This window comes from Pagrus major, chromosome 18 (genome assembly GCF_040436345.1).
Source record: "Pagrus major chromosome 18, Pma_NU_1.0".
Taxonomy (NCBI): Eukaryota; Metazoa; Chordata; class Actinopteri; order Spariformes; family Sparidae; genus Pagrus; species Pagrus major.
In genome coordinates, this window is record NC_133232.1 from 20266678 (window position 1) to 20291569 (window position 24892).

General features: G+C 42.9%; 2 protein-coding genes across 2 annotated transcripts; one reads left to right on the forward strand and one right to left on the reverse strand.

The window, feature by feature from the left end:
- Nucleotides 1-2564: 2564 nt before the first annotated feature.
- Nucleotides 2565-7980, forward strand: gabrp (gamma-aminobutyric acid type A receptor subunit pi). Its single transcript, XM_073487432.1, has 9 exons — nucleotides 2565-2617; nucleotides 2765-2877; nucleotides 4160-4227; nucleotides 4301-4518; nucleotides 5525-5607; nucleotides 5818-5955; nucleotides 6470-6622; nucleotides 7205-7398; nucleotides 7648-7980. The coding sequence occupies exons 1-9, from the start codon at nucleotides 2565-2567 to the stop codon at nucleotides 7978-7980; spliced, it is 1353 nt and encodes a 450-aa protein (XP_073343533.1).
- A 468-nt stretch (nucleotides 7981-8448) lies between these two features.
- On the reverse strand, nucleotides 8449-22943 carry afap1l1a (actin filament associated protein 1-like 1a). The gene is made up of 19 exons (XM_073487721.1): nucleotides 22842-22943; nucleotides 18844-18969; nucleotides 18436-18519; nucleotides 18229-18308; nucleotides 17718-17856; nucleotides 17467-17562; nucleotides 17145-17359; nucleotides 16877-17056; nucleotides 16656-16739; nucleotides 16041-16116; nucleotides 15077-15196; nucleotides 14785-14996; nucleotides 13785-13930; nucleotides 13591-13663; nucleotides 12949-13063; nucleotides 11808-11975; nucleotides 10842-11017; nucleotides 10639-10764; nucleotides 8449-9444 (listed from the first exon to the last, which is right to left on the reverse strand). The coding sequence occupies exons 1-19, from the start codon at nucleotides 22870-22872 to the stop codon at nucleotides 9418-9420; spliced, it is 2274 nt and encodes a 757-aa protein (XP_073343822.1). The 5' UTR covers nucleotides 22873-22943; the 3' UTR covers nucleotides 8449-9417.
- Between the last annotated feature and the right edge of the window lie 1949 nt (nucleotides 22944-24892).

Consider the following 24892-nt stretch of genomic DNA (forward strand, 5'->3'; position numbering starts at 1 on the left):
TTACCAACATAAGGACTGTGCTCCCGGTTATTATTTCAAGTGAGCACCAGCAGCAAAATCAAGAGCCTCGACCCATTTTCAGTGGCCGAAATGTGGACAGTAGAATTGAATGCTGCAATAAGTTAGAAAACACAAGAAAAAAGAGACGAGAATACCTTTTTAAATAGTGTTTTATGAGACAAATAGAGAAAAGTAGTCGAGAGTGGTCCTCTCATCTCGTACAGGAGCCCAACCCAATTGCCAGAAGAAATGCTGGCAGTGTATATTTCTGCAAAACCACAGGTAAGTTCAAAATGTATGTTTCTTTATATTGCAACTTTAGGTTTTAGGTTCAATTTCCAATTGTTCTATAGTCACAATGCTGTGCTTATGCTCTGGTTTGTCTTAGGCACAAAAAACACTTGGTTAGGGTAAGGAAAACATCATGTTTTGGCGTAGTATATCTGTTTTGTCACCACAAACACAGCTGGAGATGTCTCAAGATCTTGTTAAAACACCAAGTTTTGTCACCACAAACACGGCTGGAAATTGTCCTGAGGTCTTCTTAAAAGTATCAAGTGGTGTGATGTTTACAGATGTTGAAACGCAGACTTGAACTGGAGTCACTGGCTCGGTAGACTTGACTCCTGTAACTCCACCAGTATCTCCTCCACCTCCCGACATGAAAGGCACGTACATACCATATGACACTTACAAAAGTGAATGTATCAGTGGTTTGCAGAAACACGAGCTGCTAACATTTCATTTTGGCAGCTGGGCAGGAGAACCACATTGGTATTTTGTGGAAGTGAGGATGAAGATTGGAGACAGAGCCGAGAGGAAACTAATGCAGATGATGATGTTGATGCAAAGGAAATGAGGTGAGGCTGCAGAGGGCATGTGGGAATGAGACGGAGCTGTCTGAGCCCAGGAGGAGCTGGATGTCAGGGTAAATTGGTGGAGAGGGAGGCAGATAGAGATTAAGGGCCAAAAGAATAGGAACGTGTGGGGGGAGGAAGGACAAAAGAAGTGATATGGCGGATCAAACTGCATGTGTTTGTGTGTGCATACAGTGTGTGTGAGTGTGGAGGTGGCGGCCAGTGTAAAAAGAGGGGAGAGAGGTACACCACAAATGAGAGTTTGAGTGGTGTAAACAGAGAGTGGGGGAGAGAGAGAGAGAGAGAGAGAGAGAGAGAGTGTGAGGGAGGGAGGGGGTGCACAGAGGCTCTGTAGGGAGATGAATACAGCTGTGCAGAGAGACAGAGGGAGATGCACAAACAGTGAAACAACCAACAGTAGCCCACACACCAGGAGCAAATGATTGAAGCAACTGTGATTTAACTGGTAGATGGAAGAAACACTGGGATATAATCATAAATAACTGAGGAAGAGGACCAATCTCAGACACTTACAACATCTGGGACAGAGAGAGGCAGAAGACTGGGGGAGGAAACAAAGGAGAGAGTGGAAAGAGAAGAGGAGTGACCTGAGGTGGAAGAAGAAAAGGAGAAGACGGAAACAGGTAGGAGAATGAGAAAATTAGAAAAACTGAGACTGAGAAAATTGTGTGTATGTAAAAAAAAAAGATCTTTGTAGAAAGATGAAATGTAAAGGTAGATGTTTCTTTGGATGTGAGTGCACATCTGGGTGTGGAGCATGCATAACTCAAAACAAATTATCAACTGAGACGACAGCCTAAGCTGCAAAAAATGTAAACAAGAAAATGAATGAAACCAGAAAAATATTGCAGCTTGAATTAATCAGCATGTGTAGAAAAACAAGCATCTTTGTTTGGCCATTAGAAATGAAGAGTTCATGTTCAGCATCATTTGTAATTGCACAGCTGTGTGAATAATACATTGAATATTTCATGAAAAATTCTTTGCTAAGGTCCTGGCAACATGTCAATGTAATGTTTGCAAGCAACGCTTTGGGAATAGCTGTAAACACAAACACATGCATGATGGATTTGGATTATGTGGCTGATGAAGGTAAGAGGGAAGGAGAGCTCCAGTCTATTACTGACACTGATATTTATCTGCATGAGCAGAAGGAAGGGAAGTGACGATGTATAACAACTAGACAACGGGGAGTTAGTTATCAGGGAGGCTTCGTGAATAAACCATGAGGTGGTTGCCACATTAATCATCAGGTAACAGACTACACAGCACACTTACGTGCAAGAAACACATAAAAACAAGCTTGTTAATATCAAGGTGCACTTATCCAGACACTCTCTTGATCTCTTTCAGTGTGCTTCTTTCAGGTGTGTGTGTGTGTGTGTGAGAGAGAGAGAGAGAGAGAGCTGAATGAAGCAGCTGCTAACAAATTCATGAAACACAGGCGAAGATCAATAGGCATCTACACTGCATTTTCCAAATTTAAGGGCAGGGAGAAAGCCCAGTTTTATAACATCAAAGGGTGAGAGTGGCTGCGCTGCACATTTCCCCTGAGGTTTGTGGTCACGTTCAGTTAGGTGCTGCCACCCTATGGTGAAACGGTGTCAATCCCATAAAATGTCACTGCACACGATGATTTGTGGTTTATGTGTTTGATGTTATGGTTTGCAGCTGCTGACCTCCACGATGTCTGTCCAGCTGCACGCGCTGCTGATCCTCTGCCTGAGCTTCACACTGGGGTGAGAGATGACCCGAGGCCAAAACCTCATATACAGGGCTGAGAACACACGCTGATATCAATATTGTTATTGATTGAAAATGGACTTCCTCAGGTTATGTTTCTGCACCATTTCACGTCTCTTGTCTCATTTCTTCTCATTTCTAAGTGGTTGTACGTATCCCAGCCACCACTGGGGCGAATGGAACGACTCCCAGCTTCTGCCAACGATTCAGAAGCTGATGAAAGGATACAACCGCTATCTCAGACCTAATTTCAATGGTAATAATAATAATAATAATAATAATAATAATACAAAACTAGACAAATAAAATAAGAAGATAAAGGCATATATTAAAGTGGCAATATGTAAGAATGTGAATAAATAGCAGTTTTGACATTATGATCCCTATGTATTGTGTTGTAAATATATCTACTGAACTTAGCAAGCTAACCAGCTAGTCCCGTCCCAGTCCGAAGCCCCTGTACTCCCAGCCTGAACCGCAACTGCATGGCTAACTGGGCTAACTAGCTAAGGGCAGCTACAGTTAGCAGCAGTTAGTGGTTACTCCTGTGATAAGCTGCCCCCTATTTGTTTGGAGTATGACTTTGACAGATTCTTACATATTGCACCTTTAAACATTTTCAAGAGCTTGTAGAAAGAGAAAGGTTTTAAGAAGAAATTTAAAAGAGGCAAGGGACTTTGGCATGTCTGAATTTAGTAGGAGGAGAGTTCCATAGTTACCTAAGAACAAATTGTGATTCAGGACAACTTGAGCAAGAGGCAGCATGAATATGGAAAACAGAGGGGGGCCGAGAACAGAACCTCGGGGGAATCCACAACACAACTGGACTACAGACTATATTTACGGCCATTTTCCGTTGACATCACGTTCAGGGTGGGAAGTTCAATTGTTGTACTGATGTATTACAGGTTGCAAGTCGTATAAACATAAGGGAATATGACAATTCGTTATCATTTCACAGTTTCTGGATTGATCGGCAACTGAAAAGACGATGGATAAAGACAAATTCCCAGGGATTGTTTTCAAGGTTGACAACTTTTTAGCTACTGTTAGATGACAGCTAACATTAGCATTCAGCCTCGTCCTAGCTCACACTTCTGTTTACATCATACGATAGGAAAGCCGTAAATTAAGCATTAGCTTAATTAAGCATTAGCTAACTAATGCTAAGCTTACGTTAGCTGTTATGTAATGGTAGCTATGGGTTATCACACATGGTGATTTACCTTGAAATATGGCCCAATGTTCATGAAGATTTTAACTATCCATTGTCTTATTGGTTGCTGATTAATCAGGGAGCTGTGAAATGATTACAATTAGTCAGATTCTCTGTCAGATACAGCATCATCCTTTTGATAGGAAAATGGCCACCATGTAATTATGGTCTGTTGAGGAAGTACAATTACAAGTTCTGTTTAAGAGGTATGAACATAGCAAGCTAAAAGCCGTATGAACATGAAGCTGCACTACGGTAGCTATTTGTGTGCTTGTTTTATTGAAAACTGACTCGTTTCCAAATCTTTCTCTCTCTGTGATAGAGGGTCCTGTTGAAATTGGAATGAGTCTTGACATCGCCAGCATTGATGCCATCTCCGAAATTAACATGGTATACCGACCTTCCCACTTGATCTTGTGAATGTGATTAAAGAAATGAATGAGTAACAACATCATCTTTTCAGGACTACACCGCAACTATCTTCCTCCGTCAGCGGTGGCGTGATTCCAGGCTGGTGTTCCCGGGAAATGAGAGCGTCAGCGTGGACGGGCGCCTCGTGTCGCTGCTCTGGATCCCTGACACCTTCATCCCGGACTCCAAGCGCTCTTTCCTGCATGACGTCACGGTGGAAAACCGCCTCATACGCATCTTCAGTAATGGAACGGTTCTCTACGCCCTGCGGTACATGTCCTTTTTAATGGGGGGGTGAATTGATTTGACATTTACTAACATTTGATGCTCGTGCACGTGTCACAGATTCTGCAGAGCTTGTATGAGGAAAATGACCCGGAGAGGAGCAAATTAAAGGGTGCCGCTCATATAAACATGTAAAAAAAAAGATTTTAAAAAAGGGAGAGGAAGAAAAAAAAACTTGTTTTTCATGCTGTTTTCATGATTGTCGTGGTAACCAACCGTGAACTGGCCCTGGGTTCTACACTTATGTATCATCAGTCAGTCATACTACTTCAGGGAATGCCACTGCATCTCTGAATTTTCCATGCCCTTCAAATTGTTCAGATTTTGTTAGTGCATATTTGCAGACCCCCCTACGGCCACAGAAAGAATTTGTCCTGACATCCAATCTGTCGTCACACTCGTACACATCTTTATTATGACTAAACGGCTTGATTTAGGACGGACAGGGCAGTATTGTGCAGGATACCCAGGCTATCCCTCATTCTTCATAAGTAGAGGAACACATTTTGATTCATAAATGCCGTAATGTCCGTGTTTGTCAATCTAAAATCTGACATGTTCTCACGTTTTCTCATGAAATTTGTATTTTATACACAGAAATATAAAAAAAGATGTCCTTAGCAATATTTCCAGTGTTGTTATGAGTAATACATTAGGAGAATAATTGGTTGTGAATGCTCTAGGCAGAATTTAGCGAGTAGAAGAACATACGTTCCTCCACACACTGAATTCTTTCTTCAACACTGAAACATGGTTTTCTGCAAACTTTTCTCCACTATTACTATTCATGTCAGTTATAATGCTCCATTTCTGAAATCCAGCCTCTTCTACATAATTAATTCATGAGACACAGAAATGACTGTTGCTGCCACTTTTTTCTTTGTCTTTGTTCTTGTGGCTGTTGCTCCATTATTAAATACCGTGTCATACATCAAAGTAGTGACAGTGTTTTGGAAAGTTTCTAATGATCTCTGCTCTGAACACACAACAGCATCACAGCGACGATCGCCTGCAACATGGACCTGACCAAGTACCCCATGGACAGACAGGTGTGCACCCTGCAGCTGGAGAGCTGTGAGTACCTGTGAACTCCAACCATCCATCACGTGTGTAGCTGGACATAACCATCACCATCATCTCATCATCACCATCATCATTTTCATCATCAGTGTAGTGAGTATCTAAAAGGAGAGATAATGTTGTCCTTGACAGGTCAGATTCATTGAAGGTTAATTATCAAACCTTTGTGTGTGTGTGTGTGTGTGTGTGTGTGTGTGTGGTCAGGGGGCTACAACCTGCAGGATGTGGTGTTCTACTGGACCAGAGGGAACGATTCAGTGAAGGGTCTCGACACGCTGCGGCTGGCTCAGTACAGTGTAGAGACCTACTACACATCGGTGTCAGAGGCTGTGTATGAGACAGGTGAGATACTTCAACTCCCAGAATCCCCCTGACACGTGGAGTCTTTATAATATTTCTGTTTTTAAAGGGTAACTCCACCAATTTTACACAGTGAAGTTTGTTTACAGGTCTTGGTAATCTGATAAATTACCCCCAGTCATGTCACTCAGTGGCTAAATTGCATTATGGGTAATGCAGGTGCCAGGTTTTGAAAAGGAAGAAGGAAGTGTGAAATAAAAAAGGCGATATCTCTGGTTCAGCTGTATCAATTTATTGTTTATTCGACTGCTTTTCAAAACCTGGCGCCTACATTAACCACAATGCAACTCACCCACTGAGTGACATCACTGGAGGAAATTTATCAGATTACATGCAACTTTCTCTGGAGCCACAAACAAAGGTTATATACTACTACTACTACTATATTTTTTTCACATATGTGGTAGTAATCACCAAAACCTGTGAACACACTTTAATGTGTAGAATTGGTGGAGTTGCCCTTTAATAAACCGTGTCTTTCTGTGTCTCTTCACAGGACAATACCCCAAGCTGGTGCTACATTTTGCACTGCGTAGAAACGTGCTGTTCTTTATCTTGGAGACGTATGTTCCCTCCATCCTGCTGGTGGTTCTCTCCTGGGTGTCTTTCTGGATCAGCCAGTCGTCTGTTCCAGCCCGGACCTGCATTGGTCAGTACCACATCTCTTACTAAATTTCCCTGTTGGCACACTTGAATGCCTCCATCTGATTTATCACAGTAGATCATGTATTGATTGACCTTAAAGCCTATAATGTACTATCTCGCTGACAGACATGCCCAAAGCAGAGAAAATGCATTTGAATGCTGCATATTTAAATGGTTTTTGCAGCTCAAAACTAAAACATGATCTAGATTGAGGAAAATCTAATGAAGCCCCAAGTTGGCGGCTTCACCGTCACCATAGTCTAAACCCTCTGAATCATTTGTCCAAAAGAGACATAAATCAATCAAATGTAGTCCATTATTCATTTAAACATGGATTTTTTTAGCGGTTGGAGTTGATGTGAAACACATTTTGTGTTTTGTGTTTCATTAATGATTTACTGAGACAGAAACCAGCAAGGTCAAAGAGCAACAGCAAAGGCAGAGAAAAAATAGTCAATAAAGTGATAATGGGCAGCAGTAGAGGATGGCCGAGATGATGACAAACTTTAATTGATTACCGATAAATGGATTGGAGATTCAGTCGTTATATTGAATCATCAAATCAACACTGTGACATATCTTCCAGGCGTGACAACTGTCCTGACGATGACCACACTAATGATGGGCGCCCGCACCTCCCTGCCCAATGCCAACTGCTTCATCAAGGCCATCGATGTTTACCTGGGAATCTGCTTCACCTTCATCTTTGGCGCACTGCTGGAGTACGCCTGCGCACACTTCTACACTATGCAGCACCAGACTATAGAGGATTTTCACAGGGTGAGGAAAGTGTTAAATATATAATATGTGACATTTATGTATTAAAATTCCTAAAAACAACTAGAACTTCATACATTTTGTTGAGTTGTGTACTTACATCATCCCAAATGTTTCCAAACTTTTATTTCTTCACTTTCTGATGATAATTGCAGTTCATTTTTCATTGTTTTCAACTAAAATTCTTACATATTGGTCCTTTAAGTATGTAATATGTTATAATGAAAACACTGTAATGTATCCCTGTATCAGGATCTTCTGAGGGAGTTCAATGAATCCAATGGAAACGGCTCCCTGCCCATCGTCACCTCCACCCAGCCGAACCAGTCGGTGGAGATCGGCTCCGCTGCAGACGAGCCCAAGGAGCAGGCAGCGCACAGTGACACTAGGAACAATGCTGCCTCAAAAGAGGAGACGGCAGGACAGGGCTGCAGCCTGTCTTCAGTGAGGAATGCATCCCGCCGGGTAGCATCCGTCTTCACCGTGGAAAACCCACACAACATCGATTGCCACGCTCGCACCGTTTTCCCTGCGGCGTTCCTCTTTGTCAATATCCTCTACTGGCTTTACTATCTCTTCCTCTGAGCTGCTGCATTGTTAATTTCATCATCCTGAAGCTGCTCTACCTCCTCATTCGAGACCCGATACCAGTTGCCACTGCCTGGAACTAAACTGATCAGATAGGCATTTTGTATCACATCTATAGAAAACCTTTTTGTCCCACAGAAAGGGCTATGAAGTGATGAAAAGCAGTTGAATTTCCTCTTTGTATCACACTCCATACTAAGCTATTATTGATTATGTATGAACGCCTGAATCTATCTTTACTGATGACACCATAGAAAAAAAATGAGGATGAGTTATTCACTTTCAGCAATAGGCTGCCTGAGCTGCATCACACTATACTGTGCTGCACTGAATTGCCTTCATTAACTGATGTAGATGTGTTTAAGCTTCATACATTGTTTATGTGAATTCAAAGAATAAATCCATGAATGAGAACGTGTTGTTGTATCATACCTTTTTTCAACAAATGAATAAAAAGATCAGATGTTTGAGAATAAGACACACATTTATTATTCCCTTATCCAGGTAGGTGAACAGTAAAGTGCAAAAGTCAACCACAGGTTCAGTTGAAAACTTGTTACGATGACACAGTGGAGATTTTCCCACTTGGGAAAGATTGGTTTGTATCACTTTGTTAGTCACTCAATTATCTCTATCAGGAGTATTTAACTGTTGTTGAATCTCTGCCAAACAGGCTCAAGTGGGAGTGGGATTTGGCTCCAAACAAATTATTCAGCAGGTGGTTTTTGCTGAGTAGCACAGCTTCACCCTGAAGGGGGAGAAACTAATGAGCGCAGCCAAAAATGATGATACACTCAGCACTCGATGGCACCTGGCTGAATACCTCTGATAGGCAAGTCTGAAGGTGATGATGAGAAATGAAGTATAAAAGTATAAAACATACAGAAACAGTAGTCATGGCTCACTCTGTACAGACAGAAAAAAACAACATTATATTATATAAAAGGCACACCATGGCTTAATCTGCCTCCATCCCCTTATTTTCCATCACTTTTCCTCACATGGCACCTTAATTTCACCGTGTGCAACACAGGAGGAGAACACAATCCTGTGTCACCTTTCAATCACACTGCTGCAGTCTCTGCATTCACTTTTCTTGTGACCTTCTTTCACAGACCCCCGCTCTCTCTTTCGTCTTTTTTTTTTTTTTTGCCACATTTTAACCACCAAAGACAATGAAAATACTTGGATACAGGACAGAGAGCAGTCTTTGGATTCCTCACATTTGGAGTTTTCCGTTCAGGAAGACAGAAGAGTAAATATTCAGTGAGCTGTACCTCCACCTAGTGGCTAATTTCTTTCATTACAGTTTATTTCCTCAAGTCTCTGCTTTGGGATGTAGATGGGAGGTTTTCCTAAGTAGGATTGGATGTCACAATAGTCGGATCTCGACGTTCATTCATTCTTTCTCCGGTCGTTTCCATGATTCTTCTCTTAGGTTCCTTTCTTTGACTCCCATTCCTGTAGCAACACAAAACATGGAGGTGATTTAGTAACTATGTGAAAATAAGGCGATCCTTCCAAGAAATTAATCTCAAGTGACCGCAGGTTAAATGCACAGATGAAAATAAAAAAGCTGTCCAAAACATCAACAGCACCAAATGCTAGTAATAATGTTAGTGCATTGTAATAAAGGAAATGTGTGTATGTACATGCAGATTAAGCCAAAGAGTAATTTCCAGTTTATAGTAATGCAGTGAAATGGTAGAGCTAGGCAACATTGTTTAACACAATATCTTGATATTTCAAAGAATTAAAGAAATGGCTTCACATAAACATTTTTATAATCAGAGCTATAAAAATAAGCTTGGTGAACAGTGCTTCATTGAGATTTTTATGAATTAATTTTTAGACAAAATTAAACAGAAATGCAAATGAAGAGGATGAATACTAAAGGTTATGGCGGTATGGCACTGCATTGTACCTTTATCATCACTAAAATCAACAAAGTAAGTTAGTACCGACACAAACTGGGCCAGGCTTGGACAAAAATTCAGATATAATATCAGGGTTCAGGTTGGGTTGGTCACATCAAATTAGATGGTGCTTTCAAGTTCTTTGAGTGAAGATATAGTGCCAAAATGAAAGTGTGAAAATAAGGGATATTCGGGTAAACAGGCAGGTAGCCATGGTAAAAACTGTCTCAGACTCAGACAGAAAAATGATCACTCATTCTCAAAATCCAAAATCCAAAGCTAGTAACTGCTTAAGATAATGCCATTTCAAGATTAATGACATGACTTATTTCTATCAGTTTCTTTTACATCTGTGCAGCAAAGTAATTCAATGACCAAGAAAAGGTGATAAAATAATGAGAACATCTCAGTTAGCAACTCCTAGAAATATCTTGCTATCATATTGCACCCATTCACTAAATCACCTACAATAGATCTGATGGTATCAGATTGTGAAAGCAGGAGCAGCTGAACAAAGTGATATCAAACAATAATCCCTCAAATTACATTCACACAAACCAGGTGCTCAATTGTAAGTGTTCAAAATGGCTGCACCAACACTGGGTTGTGTTGTGTCTATCTCATACTGTGTGAACTGTGAAACCCCATTAGATGATGATGACACATGCTGCTGTGATTCTACGAAACTCCTGTGAAGCATCAGAAAGTGACTGAAAGTGGAAGAAACGGTTAGAGTTACCTTTGCCTTCTGCATGACAGTTCCTGAAGAAGAAGCGTAAACAGATGGAGGTCTCCGACGCATCTCTAGAGCACAGTTTACTGGTAGAGACTCGCTGTAGATATTCTGCGTCTTTTTACTGGAGGCCTACGCAAAAAGTGAAGACGTAAATAAAAAGCGTGCGTGCAGGCAGGTATGAACATGTATTTCAGCAACAAATATACCTTAACAGGTGGTTTAGCCTCAAGAGGCGCACCCAGCGCTCCACCGGCCAGGCTCTTCTTGAGGTTTTCTTGGACCTGAGTCAGCCGCAGCTCCAGGTCCACCCTCTCCGCCTCTTTAGCTCGACAGGCTTCTTCCAGCTCGGACACACGCTTGTTCAGGGAGGACTTCCTCCTCTCTGCTCCACAGAAACACAAAGACAAACAAGGATAAACAAGGATTAGACAAATAGATTGTGTATTTCCATGTCCTCCTTCAGATGAAGTCTCAAATTCAGTATGACTTTCAGAATAAAGTACATTTACTCAAGTACTGTATTTACTGTAAATGCAACTGATACTGTGCCTGTCAGATTAAACATTTTAATAGAAAGTCTAGGCTTATTGTGATACCTTGTCGTAGAAAAAAGCCAAAAGTTGTAAAAACATTTTGCTACTTTACAATCTGGGGTGCTACTTTTCCTAAAAAAAATTATGATTACATCTTCCGCCATTGCTGGAAACACACTATGTGAAACTACAGGAAATTAATTAGACTAAGAAGGAATTTTCACATACGTCTTTTTTGGTTTAATAATAAAAAAAAACAATTAGATGTTTAATTTATGCCTGTAGGGAAACTCTCCTCACATGGCCCTTTAATAATGGAGGTCAGGGTCAGACACAGAGCATGGATACAGAACATCCACTTAAAATGGAAGAATTCTGGTTAATTTGCAGACAAAATATGACTTACTAACAAATACTTGCTTACTAAGACTTGTTGGCCCCATTTGTTCCTCCTCTCTTAAGATAATTAGCAGGAATCAAGGTGAAAACAGTAGGTGTATGTCTTAGCCATGCTGTTTATTTTGAGACTACAGTTTCTGGATACTGAAGAGCTACAGAGTTGTTTGGGAAATGAGTTCAGCAATGACTGAGAAGAATCTGTGTAGCATCTGCTCTCTGTTTTGATGTGTGTCTCCTTACCAGAGGCTGTCTTCAGCTCCTCCTTCAGCTCTCTCTTCTCCTGTCGAAGGGTCACAAGTGCATTTCGTATCCCATCCCTCTCTCTTTCCAGGTCCTCTTTCTCTTTCTGGTAACGCTTGGCATCCTCCTCAGCTCGCGTTTTCCCATACCTTCCATATTGGTTGGCGTCTGGGTGGAGATGTGAGAAGTGAGCGAAGGTGAAGGGTCAAATGTGCAGGGGTTATGGGAAGAAGACAAAACATCTCACGGCGATATTTCTGCATGTCTCTGTTAATATCTGTTAACTGCTCGCGTGACAAGTATGACGCCACCTCTCCATCTAGCACACAAATTTGAGCCTTTTAATAATTCAGACAAAGAATTTTGGGAGAGAACAACGAAATGACGCATGGATAAAAGATAAAACACACACACACTCCTGCAGAGGGAGAGGTCAGGAGGCAAAACAGCGAATCTAATGCGAGTGTCCTATAAATCTCAGGTTACATCCTGAAGCTCTCAGCCCCGGAGAGCGCCGGCTCTTTGATGTGTCAGAACGTCACAGTGAACCGGCACTGAGGAGAGCACTGAGACGGACGACCACACCGATATCACTTTCCTAAACTCGGGATGCTCATCTCCGCAGAGGCCAACTGACAGCAAATGGGATAGGCGAGTGGAGAGAGATGAGATTATGGATGGAAAGTGAGAAGATGATTGAGAGGAGAGAGGGAAAAGGGGAATATTGAGCCGGATACAAGCTCAAATTTTACGACTGTGAATTGGTACACCACTGAAAGGATTGGATGAGAAGTGTCAGCTATAAACTATATTAAGAAGTGCCATCTGTATTATTCTTGTTTCCCTCGCAGGGCAGCAGGCTGCTACCCTGATTTTTTTTCCGAGAGAGGCAGATGGAAAGCAGAGAGGGGTGTGAATCTGAAAAGACACAGGGGGGCAGCTTTTAAAAAGATCTGGTCCTACAAACGGTATACATCTCAGCGGTCTGGTTGGTTGTGAATTAATAGTTTAGATAAAAATGAACACTGTGCGGCTCTGTTTATCATTCCGTGTTATAATGCCTTGGATGCATGAATCATAATATTAAATATCACTGGAGGTATGGTAATGTTTCTTTGGAAAACCAACTAAGTGCACTTACTTGAGCCTGTTCGTTTGAGGGAGACGACAGGCTTGGTTCTGTCAGAGTCGCTGCTGGAGAAACTTGAGCGCCGCTTCCCCTGATTCCCAGACTGCTGCCTGCGGTTCTCCCCTGACTGGGTGGAGTTGGGAGGGAGTGGAGGGACATGACAGATGTGGCAGGATGCAAAAAGGAGGATGAGAGAGAGAAGAAAAAGGCAACGTTTGTATATTAGATTAAGCAGTAAACAAATCTTCAGATTTATTGAGTCAGAGAGCAATGAAAGTGTGTGTTTGTAGGCGATGAGAGGGATGCGTTTAAGTGTCTGTCAGTGGGGTTAAGAAAGAGGTTTACTGGCTGTAAAACTGCCGTGACCTCTAGCCTTCCTGTCACCGGTTTGAACGCTTTTTCTTTTTTTGTCTTTTTTTCCCTCTCCCATGCCCACACACTGCTTTTTCTGGCCTACAAAAAGCCGTCATTGATAGGCGTGGAACAGAGCACTGTCTGTCTGTTCGGCTGACTGATATGGAGAGTCATATTCAGACAGTGACAGTGCCCAACAGCTGCACACACACAGACATGCAGCCTCCAATCTTGTCACATCAAAGTAAAGCATCACACATGAGGTTTAAGTGAACTCGACAGTCTATGTGTGCGTCCCACCTGCATGTCCTCATTTGGGACCTCATCATATGTCCTGGAGTCCGTGGAGGTACTGCTGGAGGATGTGGCCCACCTAGGGTCAGAGGAAGAGGGGAAATGAAATCTGCGTGAGGTCTAAACATCATTGCATTGGTCAGCGGCCTCGCTTTGACCTCGTCCAAATATTCCACCACCCCCCTCTCTTTCTCACTCACAGGAAGGAATGCCGCGCAGCGTCGCGGATGTTAGCGATGGTTTCCACGTCAACGTAGTCGTAATGCAGTGACTCTGGATCTGTCGCGGAGCCGGTCTCAGCTAAGAGGACGCCGAGCCATCTTCCAAGTTCCTCAGAGCTGCTGGCCTAAAAAAGAAACAAATCAGCTTTGAAAAACTCTGAAAAACATGATCATTAAATCATTATTCATTGATTTTTTTTGGGCCACTTGTGGGCAGCAGAAGAAGTTGTAAAATATACATTGACATGTTATGACCCTAACTGTTACTTGTTATGTATTTACACATTCAGCAGACATGGACACACATTAGCACTTAGTCGCATTTCTGTCCAGCCAGCAAATAAGTCTAACATTCAATCTCCTTTTAGCTCTGTTTTGGTCTCCACCAACTCCTAAGCAAAATATCTGGCTCTTTAGCTGCTAAATGCTTTACTGTGTTCACCAGCTAGCCCAGGGCTCCAGACTAACTTTATACATGAGTAGCTGAAAGTTTTAGAAGCACCAGCATAACATTTAAGAGCACTACTTAAATCGGCATGCAATGCAACAGCAAAGTCGCACAGGTGCTCGTAGTTCTCAAATGTAGTTGCACTGTCTCCAAAAAAAAAAGCAAAATGCGACTAAATGGTTGTAGTATGGAGCCCTGCAGCAGCTAATCTTGTTGGTCTGCTGTTTGATAGGTAGCTCACATTGGATTTATTAGGGCTTTGTCATTGAAAAACAGCTGTCTGATGCTGCTAAAGATAAGGTTTGTGTGAGTGACTCAAAACAATGAAGCTGCAGGCTGTAAAACCAAAACAAAGAGCTAGAAGATGCTAAAATGCTCTGGAGAGCTGAGGGCAACTGTGGATTTGGGTAATAATCCTCTATAAGTTTGTGAGTGACCCTCTTGGAATTACACATCAATGAAACCTCAAGTTAATATAAAAATATTGATTAGCGCAGCTTTAAAATAGGGAACAGGAGCTCTGTATTTTACCTCCAGAGCAGCCACCTCTGTGCAGTTCCGTAGAATTCGGAAGGCAAAGGGATGTTTGGGTCCAAGCCCCGGCACCACCTCGCAGCCATGGAGGGGAAGGGAAGGAAAGGCGGTCCGTGGGTCTCCTTTGTCATGATAGACGTGCAGGGAGCCTCTGCACACACAACACCACTGCTCCCGCCACACTTGATTAACCAGCAGCGACAGGTAGCCTGCATGGAGACGAGGAAAAGATATATGATGCATCTGCACACTTGGGGACCTGAAGAGCGACAATGGAGCGGGGTCTGACCTTGTCGAGGGTCGCTGTAAGATACCCGGGGATCTCCTGGCCGAGGTGGCTTCTTCTTGGAGAAGCTGATGATCCGTGTGATTTTACGGCCCGCGGCGAAAGCCCCACGTTTTACCTTGCCTACACCAAAAATTAAAGAATTACACAGATGCTATTTGTAATTTTTTGTCTTTTAAATTTATCTACTATCACCACACTTTAATAAAAGCAGTTAAAACTGAAACAATTAGAACCCTATTATGCTTTGTAGTTTTTTTCCTTTCCTTCAGTGTGTTGTATAGGTTCTTATGCAAGTAAAAAGAAAACCGTTACATTTTTTGAGCATAAAGGGAATTAAGAGAAGTAAGAAAAGTAACCAAAATTTAATTATGAACCTGAAAATGAGCATAATATGTCTCCTTTAACTCAAGGTCCTTGAGTCCTCACTCGCTTTGTTTGCGAGAGGTATCATCTGTATGTCTGCATTGATCGGTTTTCTCCATTTTCATGGAGATACAGTCGCTCCGTTCCTTTCATGAGCATTGAACTCTGTTGCGACCTTAAGAGGTTTCTGACTTGTAATTAGTGTTCTTGTCAACATCTAAGTCATAATTATGAAAATGAGGAAAGTCAGATGTTTTGGAAAGCTCTCATATGTCCGACTTGGAACTTAATAATAGAGAAGTGCCTGAGAACCAAATAAATATGGATGTCTCACGTCAAAGTTTTTCTTTCAAGATAATTTAACCCATATTGTGTAATATTACACACACTGATCGAACAGCTGTTTTGATTTGTCAAACACAAGAATGCTCACAACTCACAAACATCTACCAGCCAACCCACAGAATATAAATTCAGCAATCCGGAAATTAAATAATGTGATGACAACTAAGCATACTCGATCCACTGATGAAGACTGTGAGATAGATGCTGTAAAAAGAAGCTAGTAGGTGGACCAGGAGTTCATTGTTTTCTCTCTCACCATTCTCTCTGCCGTTCTCTGCAGTCGACACTCCCACACTGTCTGAATCTGAAGTGTTCCTCTCTGCAGACAACCTCTGAGGAAACAACGCAAAAACACATGTTTAGACTCTCAACAGCAGAGTTCGAGCCCTGCTAGACTAATCAAGAGCTAAATAACTGTAATTAAGATAGGCTTACATATGTATCTGCCTCTGGATTCTTCCATCCTCTTACATGCTGTCTCAGATTGAACACATAATCACAGACACAGGCTTATCCTCTCACAAACTTTCTGGCTCCTCTCTCTTCATCCTGTGATTTTATTTTGCAGTTGATGTCCTGACAGGTCGGTGAGCTTTATTGAAGAGGAAGTGCCTGTTCCAACACTGACTCACTACCACCCCTATCATTGCTGCCTTAACACCCAATTACTCCACACATCTCCGCTTTGTTCTCTAAGCCAAATACAGGTATCACCGCGTCCTGTGCCTAGCAGAGCAATTGTTTAGGAAAATTGATGGTGACAACACAATTGCCACTTGCAACCAACTTTTCCTCACCTCAGCTGTGAATATAAATTATGTCCTCAGGATAAAAACGGTTGGGGACGTGCCGGGACGCCTTCTGCACTTACCTTGTCAAGTTCAGTTTTTCTTGGAATCACAGGAGATGCAGATTCCTCGGGCCCCGTGCTCTGACCGCTCACCTCTTTTACGACCTGTGGGGATATTTTACACGTGTCACCTGCGACTGTAAACTTCCCTTTAAAGGTTTGTTTTTCCACTCTGTCAGACCCACTTCCAGTGATTGCATGCATAATCCTGCATGCATACATCATTTCGAAGTGCAGCTTACCCTGAGCCATCTGTGGGCCTGCTCCTTGCTTTGTACGGCCAGCACCAGTGCATCTCCGTTGGGCAAGGTGAACCGGAGCTCATGGTGCTTCCTCTTGCTGTCTTTGGGTGCATATACCACAGTGCACTGGGGCAGCAGCAGGTCCACATAGGGGCATGTGTCCTTAGAACTCTTGTAGCACTGCAGAAAGGAGCACACGTAGGGATAACTTAAGTTGAAGAAGAGGCTGTGAATGTAACCTGAATGGATGATTACAAGCTTTCCTCACCTGCAGTCTGTTCTCCCGGATCACCGTAAGCTGTTTCGCCCACTGGCCGAAGCGTTTCTTACGCAGCAGGAAGGCGCAGATGCGACAGTCCCTGGCAGGAGGCATGGAGCTCTCATCCGAGGGCCACTGATGAGTGAGTCGGACGCCAGGGCTCCTCTCTTCCTCATCCTCCTCGTAGGACTCGTAGGAACTGCTCAGAGCATCTGAGTCATTGTCTGAGAGAGCAACGAGAGAGACGATAAGAGACGCGTGTTTAATTTGTCGTAGAAAAGGCAGTTTTTATGCTGCAGCGTTGCAAATTTTACAGGGGAACTCAACTTACATGAGTTTTTGCGGTGTGTGTTTACGCAGGTGGTGGGGTAATTGTTTTCAGCATCTTCATATCCATCCTCTATAGAGTTGGGCGGGCTCGGCCTGACTGAAAATGGAAAAAAAAAACTAATTAGTCCTTATGTTCCAACTTGTACTTTGTAATTACGTTTGGAAAAGTGCGATAGAACTGTAAAGTGCTGAGGTTTTTACAGCATAATGACACTAAAGTCACTGAGTTCAGCAGAGATGAAAGATGCTGACCTCGTGTGATGATGTACTCTGGCAGCTTGCCAGGACTGAGGGGCACTGCCTCCTCATAGTACTCCTCAGGAGGCGGTGTTGTCGGCAGAGGGGGAGGGGAGTCAGCTGAGTGCGGGGCTGGAGAGTCTGCACAGTTCTGCTAATGGAGACACACAAACACGGCTCTCAGATTTCCTCCATAACCATTGAAGGTTTTTATTCACAGCCTAAGAACTACATCATCAGAGAGAAATAGAGTCTCAGCCTCAAATTGATATCCATAAATTAGACACATGGGCGCTGGGCGGGTCCCTAAATCTTAACTCTTCCAGCAGCTTGAAGAGTGATGAGTATGTGTGCATGGGGAACCCCCACAACATGGAATACAATCTCTGTTTTTCTTTGCTTCTTCTCCACAAGTCATTTTGACGTGTAACAGCCCTTTTGCAAATAGCATGGAGAGCATATAACACACCTACAACTACATACATCTTTCATCCCTTCAGGGATTTACTGTATATTGGCCACTTGCCTGTTTTAAAGTGTCAGCTTGAGTGCTCTTCTCTTCTTTCAGATCATCTGTGACATCCTTTAGGTCTCCGATCTCGCAGTCTGCAAAAACAACATCATACATTTATACTCACACTTTGTCTGCATAGACGACAGGATATTTGAAGTTTATGCTGTATATGTATAAAAGGTGTATATCTTACAGCAACGCGCTGGAACTCAAACTCACCAAATGTCTCAAAGAGGGATTCGACGAAGCTGGTGCCGTTTCTGTACACTGATGAGTTCATGTAGATGTAGTCTGTTCCTGAAACTGGAGTCGAGGAAAGAGCAAACATACACGCTTACTGTTTGTTTCAAGAAATATCAGCTCAGATTTCTGAAATTTTACCCTTTAAACTGCAAGCTAGAGATGTGGTTCCATGACTTCTATCCCACAACATATACCTGAAGTTGGGGATTGACCAGTATGTTTTTATCTGGTCTGATACTGATACAGATTATCAATAATCAAGGAGACTGATAACTGATATACATGTGCAGCAAAAATGAAAAGCTACTTTACACTTCCACTCCACCACTCTTCTAAATCTTGAAATAAGACACAGGCAAAGTCACTCCATCCGTCTCTCCTGACCTGATGGCTGTATCTGCTGCAGGAGCTTCCACACGGAGGTCTTCTTCTCCTGCGTGGAGGAGCTGAGGTTCTCCTGGTCCAGCATCTTCAGCAGTACGCCCAGCTCGTTCACCAACACCTCCATCGCTGCACAGAGAGAGGGCAAAGGTCAGGAGGGGGCACGGGTTCAGTGTATCAGTAGAGGCCAAAGGTCAGACTGACAAGTCTAAACAAATCCCCGAGGTGGATGTCAGAGAGCCTATTACTGTGTCTTTCTTTCATTTTCTGTCACTTTGCTTCACAGTTTGTCAATAACAATCCGCCACCTTATCGCACAGTCTCCCTCCTCTCCCTCTCTCTCTGTGACCAGTCAGACTAAACAACAACAAAAAGGCCGGAACGACAGGAAACATGTTTGCTAATTGCTCATTAACCCAGAAGAAGTTACCAAAAATAACTCTCGACACAGAATACTGATGGAACATCCTGCACAAGGAGCGAAAAGAAAATCAGAGTTTTCTTTCTGCTGCAGCTCTGAAATGTTGCTGGCTCACACAACGATGGGCACAAAGCCAAATTTCATTCAGCTGTCACTCCCGATGCTGACAAGGTAAATGGTGCTGCAAAGACTGTAAAGATGTTGGCAGAAATATGAGATTCTGACAAGAATAACTGAAGGACCACTTTACAGAGCCTGGAGGGGACCAAATGTACCAGCAGGCAGGGGCCTGATCTTTATCTCACAGTCGGGAGATTTAAAGTCACGGACTCACAAAAGCAAGTGCTGGCAGACAGGCGGACCTCCTGCAACACACACTCTTCACAAGGCTCTGTAACACTCAGCTTATAGGAATCTATGTTGATCTGAGAGGTGGGACTGGTCCACTCCCTGTTTTCATACTGAACATAAATAAACCGTCTCACTCCTGCAGCCCATGGACATCCTGAGAACAGGTCTGCAACCTGCTGCTGTGTTTGGATTCCTCCTTTATCTTCTTTAAGTGTGGTTTTGTATTCTCTCTCTCTGCATTGCTGTATCCTAACACACATTTCTCCACCTCCATAATCCTAAAATCCTCAGCAAAAAGCCTGACAACTGGCTGAGTCACTGCTGGCACACTTGTCTGCCTTTCCCCCACTTCTCACTCCCTCCATCTCTCACTCACTCCCCCATTTTCACAGTCCAGCCACATTAGACCTGCTGGACCGTGCATCTCGCCGGGGTCAGCCACGGGACAGCCGCTGAGCCAGAAAAGTCTTTGTTCGGTGAACGGTCATATGGCAACAAGACCTGCTGCACTGAACAAACACAGAATACGCACACAGGTAGACATGCACACACGCACAATAATGTGAAACACACGAGAATGCATGCATGATGTGTATTTGGTGGGCCGTGTCAAACGTGAACTTCAGTGTTGAGAAAAGGCTACACAAGCCATCCTGTTCGTGCCAGTGTGGGGAGCAAATTATGAGTTCAGGCAGAATGTTGGACTATTACAACCTTGTATGTAATCACTACTGGCAAGCAGAAAGTCTTGATGAGCTGGAAGATGTATCTGGTGTTCTACAATTCAGACTGCTTCCACTCCTTAAAGACAGGCATACTTTCCTGAGGTGGGTCTTCCTCTGGGCTTTCCAATGCCCTGCCAAGGCTGCAGCGAAGAGCAACAAGAGCTACACTAGGTGTGTGTGTTCGCCTGTGCCTGTTTAACCACTTTGTCGTCTTTAATAGTGCGGTTTCCTCCTATTGTAAAAAAAAAGCACGCTCGCTGAAAAGTGGCATGAGGAATTAATTCGTGCGGGGAGCTGGAATGTGTCCTCATTAAGATTTGATTCACTCTGGGGAAATAAAATGAGGAAGGGGGGAGGAAACTCATGAGAGTGAGATGTCTTGGCCTGGTGATCACTGTATCTCTGCCAGAGGTTCCAGCTGTTTAGATTCTGGCTCTAGCGCACCACTGGGCTTCCCCTAGCAGAACCTTATCCTCAGCATGACTCACAGAGAAACTGAAATTTATACCAGTCAGCATTAAATCAAATGTAACACAAGAAATCAAGGCGTTGCTTTCGAGGAGTAAGCTTGAAGTAGGTCAAAACACTCATAATTTCACTATTCCACTTGGACCAGCGCTCCAAAGAGCTGATTATCCAATCTGACGATTACAGTGTTATTTCATTTGTGCCAGAATGAGCAAACAGGAATTACTGTGTAGTATCTGGCATGTGAGGCGCACAAGACCACCCTTAAATCCCCAGCCATGCCTCTATAATCAACACCACACTACACACACATCTGAAAACAGCACATGATCCCTTAAATCACCACTGTAACTGTTAATCTGTGTCGGAGTGAGCTGTGTGTCTTTGATGTCTCAGATAAATCAGATTGGGAGCCTGTAGCACCTGAGGGAAAGTACACACAAGCTTGCATGAGTTAATAATGCTACATAACACAGGCTGGTTTGATTAAAGCCAGACCAGGGCGAAACTGGAATATTTGCAGCTTCAAGAAGAAGAACTTTAAAATTCATACTCAAAACAAATAGGGGGCAGTATATCACCGGAGTCACCGCTTACTGCTGCAAACTGTAGCTGCTGTTAGCTGCTAGCTCAGGGATAGGCTTGAGTGATATTCAAAATATTGTCCCATACGATATTATGTAGCATCATGTAGTCTCATTCAAATCCCTTGGCTAGCCATTTTCTCCCGTTTTAAAGCTGAAATTTTGCCAAACTGGCGAGCTGGAATTCTTCTTAGAAACTAAGTCCACCATGTCTGTATATTAAAAGCGCTGCATGCATGCTGCTACATCACCAATTAACCTGTAGCAACCTACCCGACACCGGTCTCATTCCCACCTCATCAAATATCGTTGCACGTTGCCTCCACTGCCATGACGGCATGCATTTTCTTTTCAAAATAAAGCCTGACGATAACAGCTGTTCGATATTCAATATTGTGAGACATATGACAGTAAATACTGCGATACTCGATAATGGGGCAAGGCTAGCTAGTTCACATCAAAACTGCTATCTCTTTACATTCTGTTCTTGCATATTGCCCCTTTAATCGGCATACTGATTATTTTTTATTCCTTCAGAGAAACTTTATGAGGAATTATCCAAATTGTTAGACACCGCAAAAGGTGCAAGCAGTGCACCATGTCTGCAGGAATGTGTAAAGCCATTCACAGCTTCGGACACACTCGAACATTTACTTCCTCACAGTAGTCTGACAATTGCTGTTTAAACATTAAACACATTCCTCACTTTGTTAATAGTGTAAGACTCTGCAGTTTGTGTGGGTGTGTAGGGAAGCAGAGAGAGCAGTTTGTTTAACAGTGCAGACTCAGACCTATGAAAGAGGCTTGCATTAGCAGACTTTCTGTACAAACTCTTTCAGGGAGTGAGAGAGAAGAGGGGTGGGAGGTGGGGTGGGGGCGGTGTTTGGATAATGTCAGCGAGTTGAGCACCCGTGCTAACATGCCCAACAAACCCTGATATGAAGAATAATGTGACCTCGATCGTGTGCACAGGTTGGTGTTTTTTTGTTTTTTTCACTCCTTCCTGTTCATGCTAAAGGTTTCATTGTGCCGAGCTAGCTGAAATTGCCACACATCACAAAAAAATGACACAAATAACTTTCACAGTATGTCGAAAGTGACAAAATTCAGTCATTCAGCAGCAGCTCCCTTTCACAATATTGTTGCAGTGAGACATTCCACAAGAAATTGCATCCCACAAAGAGTCTCTAGTGGCTCAGTTGTTGAGTCTGAGTGGCAAACTGTTGCCTTCTCAACAATCCAACATTATTGCCATTCTTGGTTTTTAGCAAGACAGCTCGATGCTTAATTCATGAAGAAAACATCACCTGATGTCTCACATTCAGCAGACACCTTTACAGCTTTACATTATTCCCTATATTTGCATATCTTTACAACTCCTTACACCTTCTTCAGCTTTAGATGCCTGCTGTGTTAATATACTAACTATAAAGACTTCCCCTCAACACTTACCCTCGACAGCAGTGGATGAGAGTCCCACCATTTTCCAAGGTTAACAAGGAGACAAACCGGTTCATTCATACACAAGCAGATGCTGTAGGAGATATTCCAGAGTCAAAGCCTCCCCGTGTGCTCCGTCCTGTGAAGTCTTTGTAGTGGAGGTGAGCTGAAGCCTGCCTACCGCTGCATTCACACTTCCTTTACCTCTCCCCCTTCCTCCCTCTGATCTGTTATCTCCCTCCCACCAATCTCCCCTCCTCTCTTTTCTTCCAGGGGGGGTAGGGAGATGGTGGTGATGGTGCTTTGTGTGTGTGTAGCCCCGTCGAATCCCCCTGTAATCCCAGGGATCGTATAGCACCTGGGAAAGGCTTGCTGTGTAAACACACACACATGTCTACTAATAGCTAACTCACATTCTTTATGCCCTCACATTCCTTCCCTCAATACATTATTAACCTTTAACTAGACGCACATAAAAGCTGCCATCCAGAAGATGCCAGTGAACCCATTGACATACCAGATACAGTAAAGACATTGTATTACTACTTCACATCAGAGCATCTTCAGCACCAATGAAGATACCAGTAAAATGTTCCCAGTGAACCTGAAATTGTAAGTGGCAATCTCTTAGATTGCATTTATCTGAAAAAGTAAAGTGAAAGAATTTATCAAAACAAATAAAACAAAAGATACCTGAGCGATTGAGTAAATGCTGTGGAGGGGAAGCAGAAGCAAGTTGAGACTCTTCAGGGTTACACGTGGATGACTTGTTGCCTTGAGGCAGACTCAACACGATGCAACACGCTGCCTTCAATCACACGGGCACTACCGCTGCACAAACAAACCCACAAGCACACTCAGACGAATACACAACCATATGGACCGCATGCAGAAACTCACACGCACAGACAAAACATACTTCTCCTAAGTGTAAGGCTTTTAGTGGATATCAGTTGCAGAGTGAAAACAGTGTCAGCTGGTTGTAGGGCTGCTCCAGACTGCATAACAAGCTATTATATTAGATTTATACAGAGAATATGAAATATAAGATCACCTGCTGATTTGAATCCTGGTATGACCCACTTGACTCCTTTTTGATCTCAATAAACTTGAGTTAAAGGGACACACTTTCTGCTTCTTGAATGTGAATATTGCCTGTTTTCTTTACTCCTCTATTACAGTAAACTGAATATCTTTGGGTTGTAGACAAAGCAAGATATTTGAGGGTGGATGCCATCGCAGGCTGATTGACATTTTTCTCCATTTTCTGACCAGACCAAACTTTTTTAAGTTTGATTTAAATCAGACTGAGAAATAGGAAATAATTCTGCAATGAAGGTTTTGGTACTTAAAAAGTGTTTGATACTTAGTGCAAGAGATACATTTTGGTCAGTGTCAAGAAGTTATTGAGGTTTGGGTCCCCACAATACTTCAAAAACAGGAAAATTCCTAGAAAATGAGACCGACAAAAAATATCTACAGTCTTACAGGTGATCCACTAGTAGACAGTGACTCATAGACAAACAAGTCATACTGTCCATGTATACAGAGGACTTAAAAATCACTCCAATGGATGCCAGTATAGAAAATCAGAAAATGAAAGGACAGGAAGGACAGGAAGTCTTCCTACCTTCTGATTTGATACAGGCCAGAGAGCTTCCCTGAGGCATTTCTAGTGTTTCCCAACCTTTCCCCAAACCCTCTGTAGCTATGACAAATGCCACAGACACACCCTGCTAGCCTTGGTTATGGGCTGACAAACCACTCCTCATTGTGACTAAATGTGACCTCTGACCTCCTCGGTGAAGCTGTGAACACACACAAGACGGTGGATGCCAGAGGAGAGACGGGAGAGAGCATCATGTTGTAAAAACACTACAACTGGGTACAAAAGCTCTCATGTTTTGTGTCAATCTGACGTATACAGGTAACTTCCAAAGCACGATGGACTGTTGAAACAGAAAATGATGCATTTTCCAGATCAACAGTGCAACTAAAACTAATGACAGTACATCATTTAAAACCACACAGAGGTAACTCCTAGACAGAGCGGCTGTGAGAAA

What these genes read in the sequence shown, in the direction of transcription:
- afap1l1a (XM_073487721.1), bottom strand. Translation starts at nt 22,872, where the DNA reads ATGGTGGGACTCTCATCCACTGCTGTCGAGG. An exon ending in TCCGGGAGAACAGACTGCAG is followed by an intron (nt 17,057 to 17,144) that starts GTGAGGAAAGCT and finishes TCCTTTCTGCAG; the next exon opens with TGCTACAAGAGTTCTAAGGA. An exon ending in GGAGCTGAAGACAGCCTCTG is followed by an intron (nt 11,018 to 11,807) that starts GTAAGGAGACAC and finishes TCTGTGGAGCAG; the next exon opens with AGAGGAGGAAGTCCTCCCTG.
- gabrp (XM_073487432.1), top strand. Translation starts at nt 2,565, where the DNA reads ATGTCTGTCCAGCTGCACGCGCTGCTGATCCTCTGCCTGAGCTTCACA. An exon ending in CACCCTGCAGCTGGAGAGCT is followed by an intron (nt 5,608 to 5,817) that starts GTGAGTACCTGT and finishes GTGTGTGGTCAG; the next exon opens with GGGGCTACAACCTGCAGGAT. An exon ending in TCCAGCCCGGACCTGCATTG is followed by an intron (nt 6,623 to 7,204) that starts GTCAGTACCACA and finishes CATATCTTCCAG; the next exon opens with GCGTGACAACTGTCCTGACG.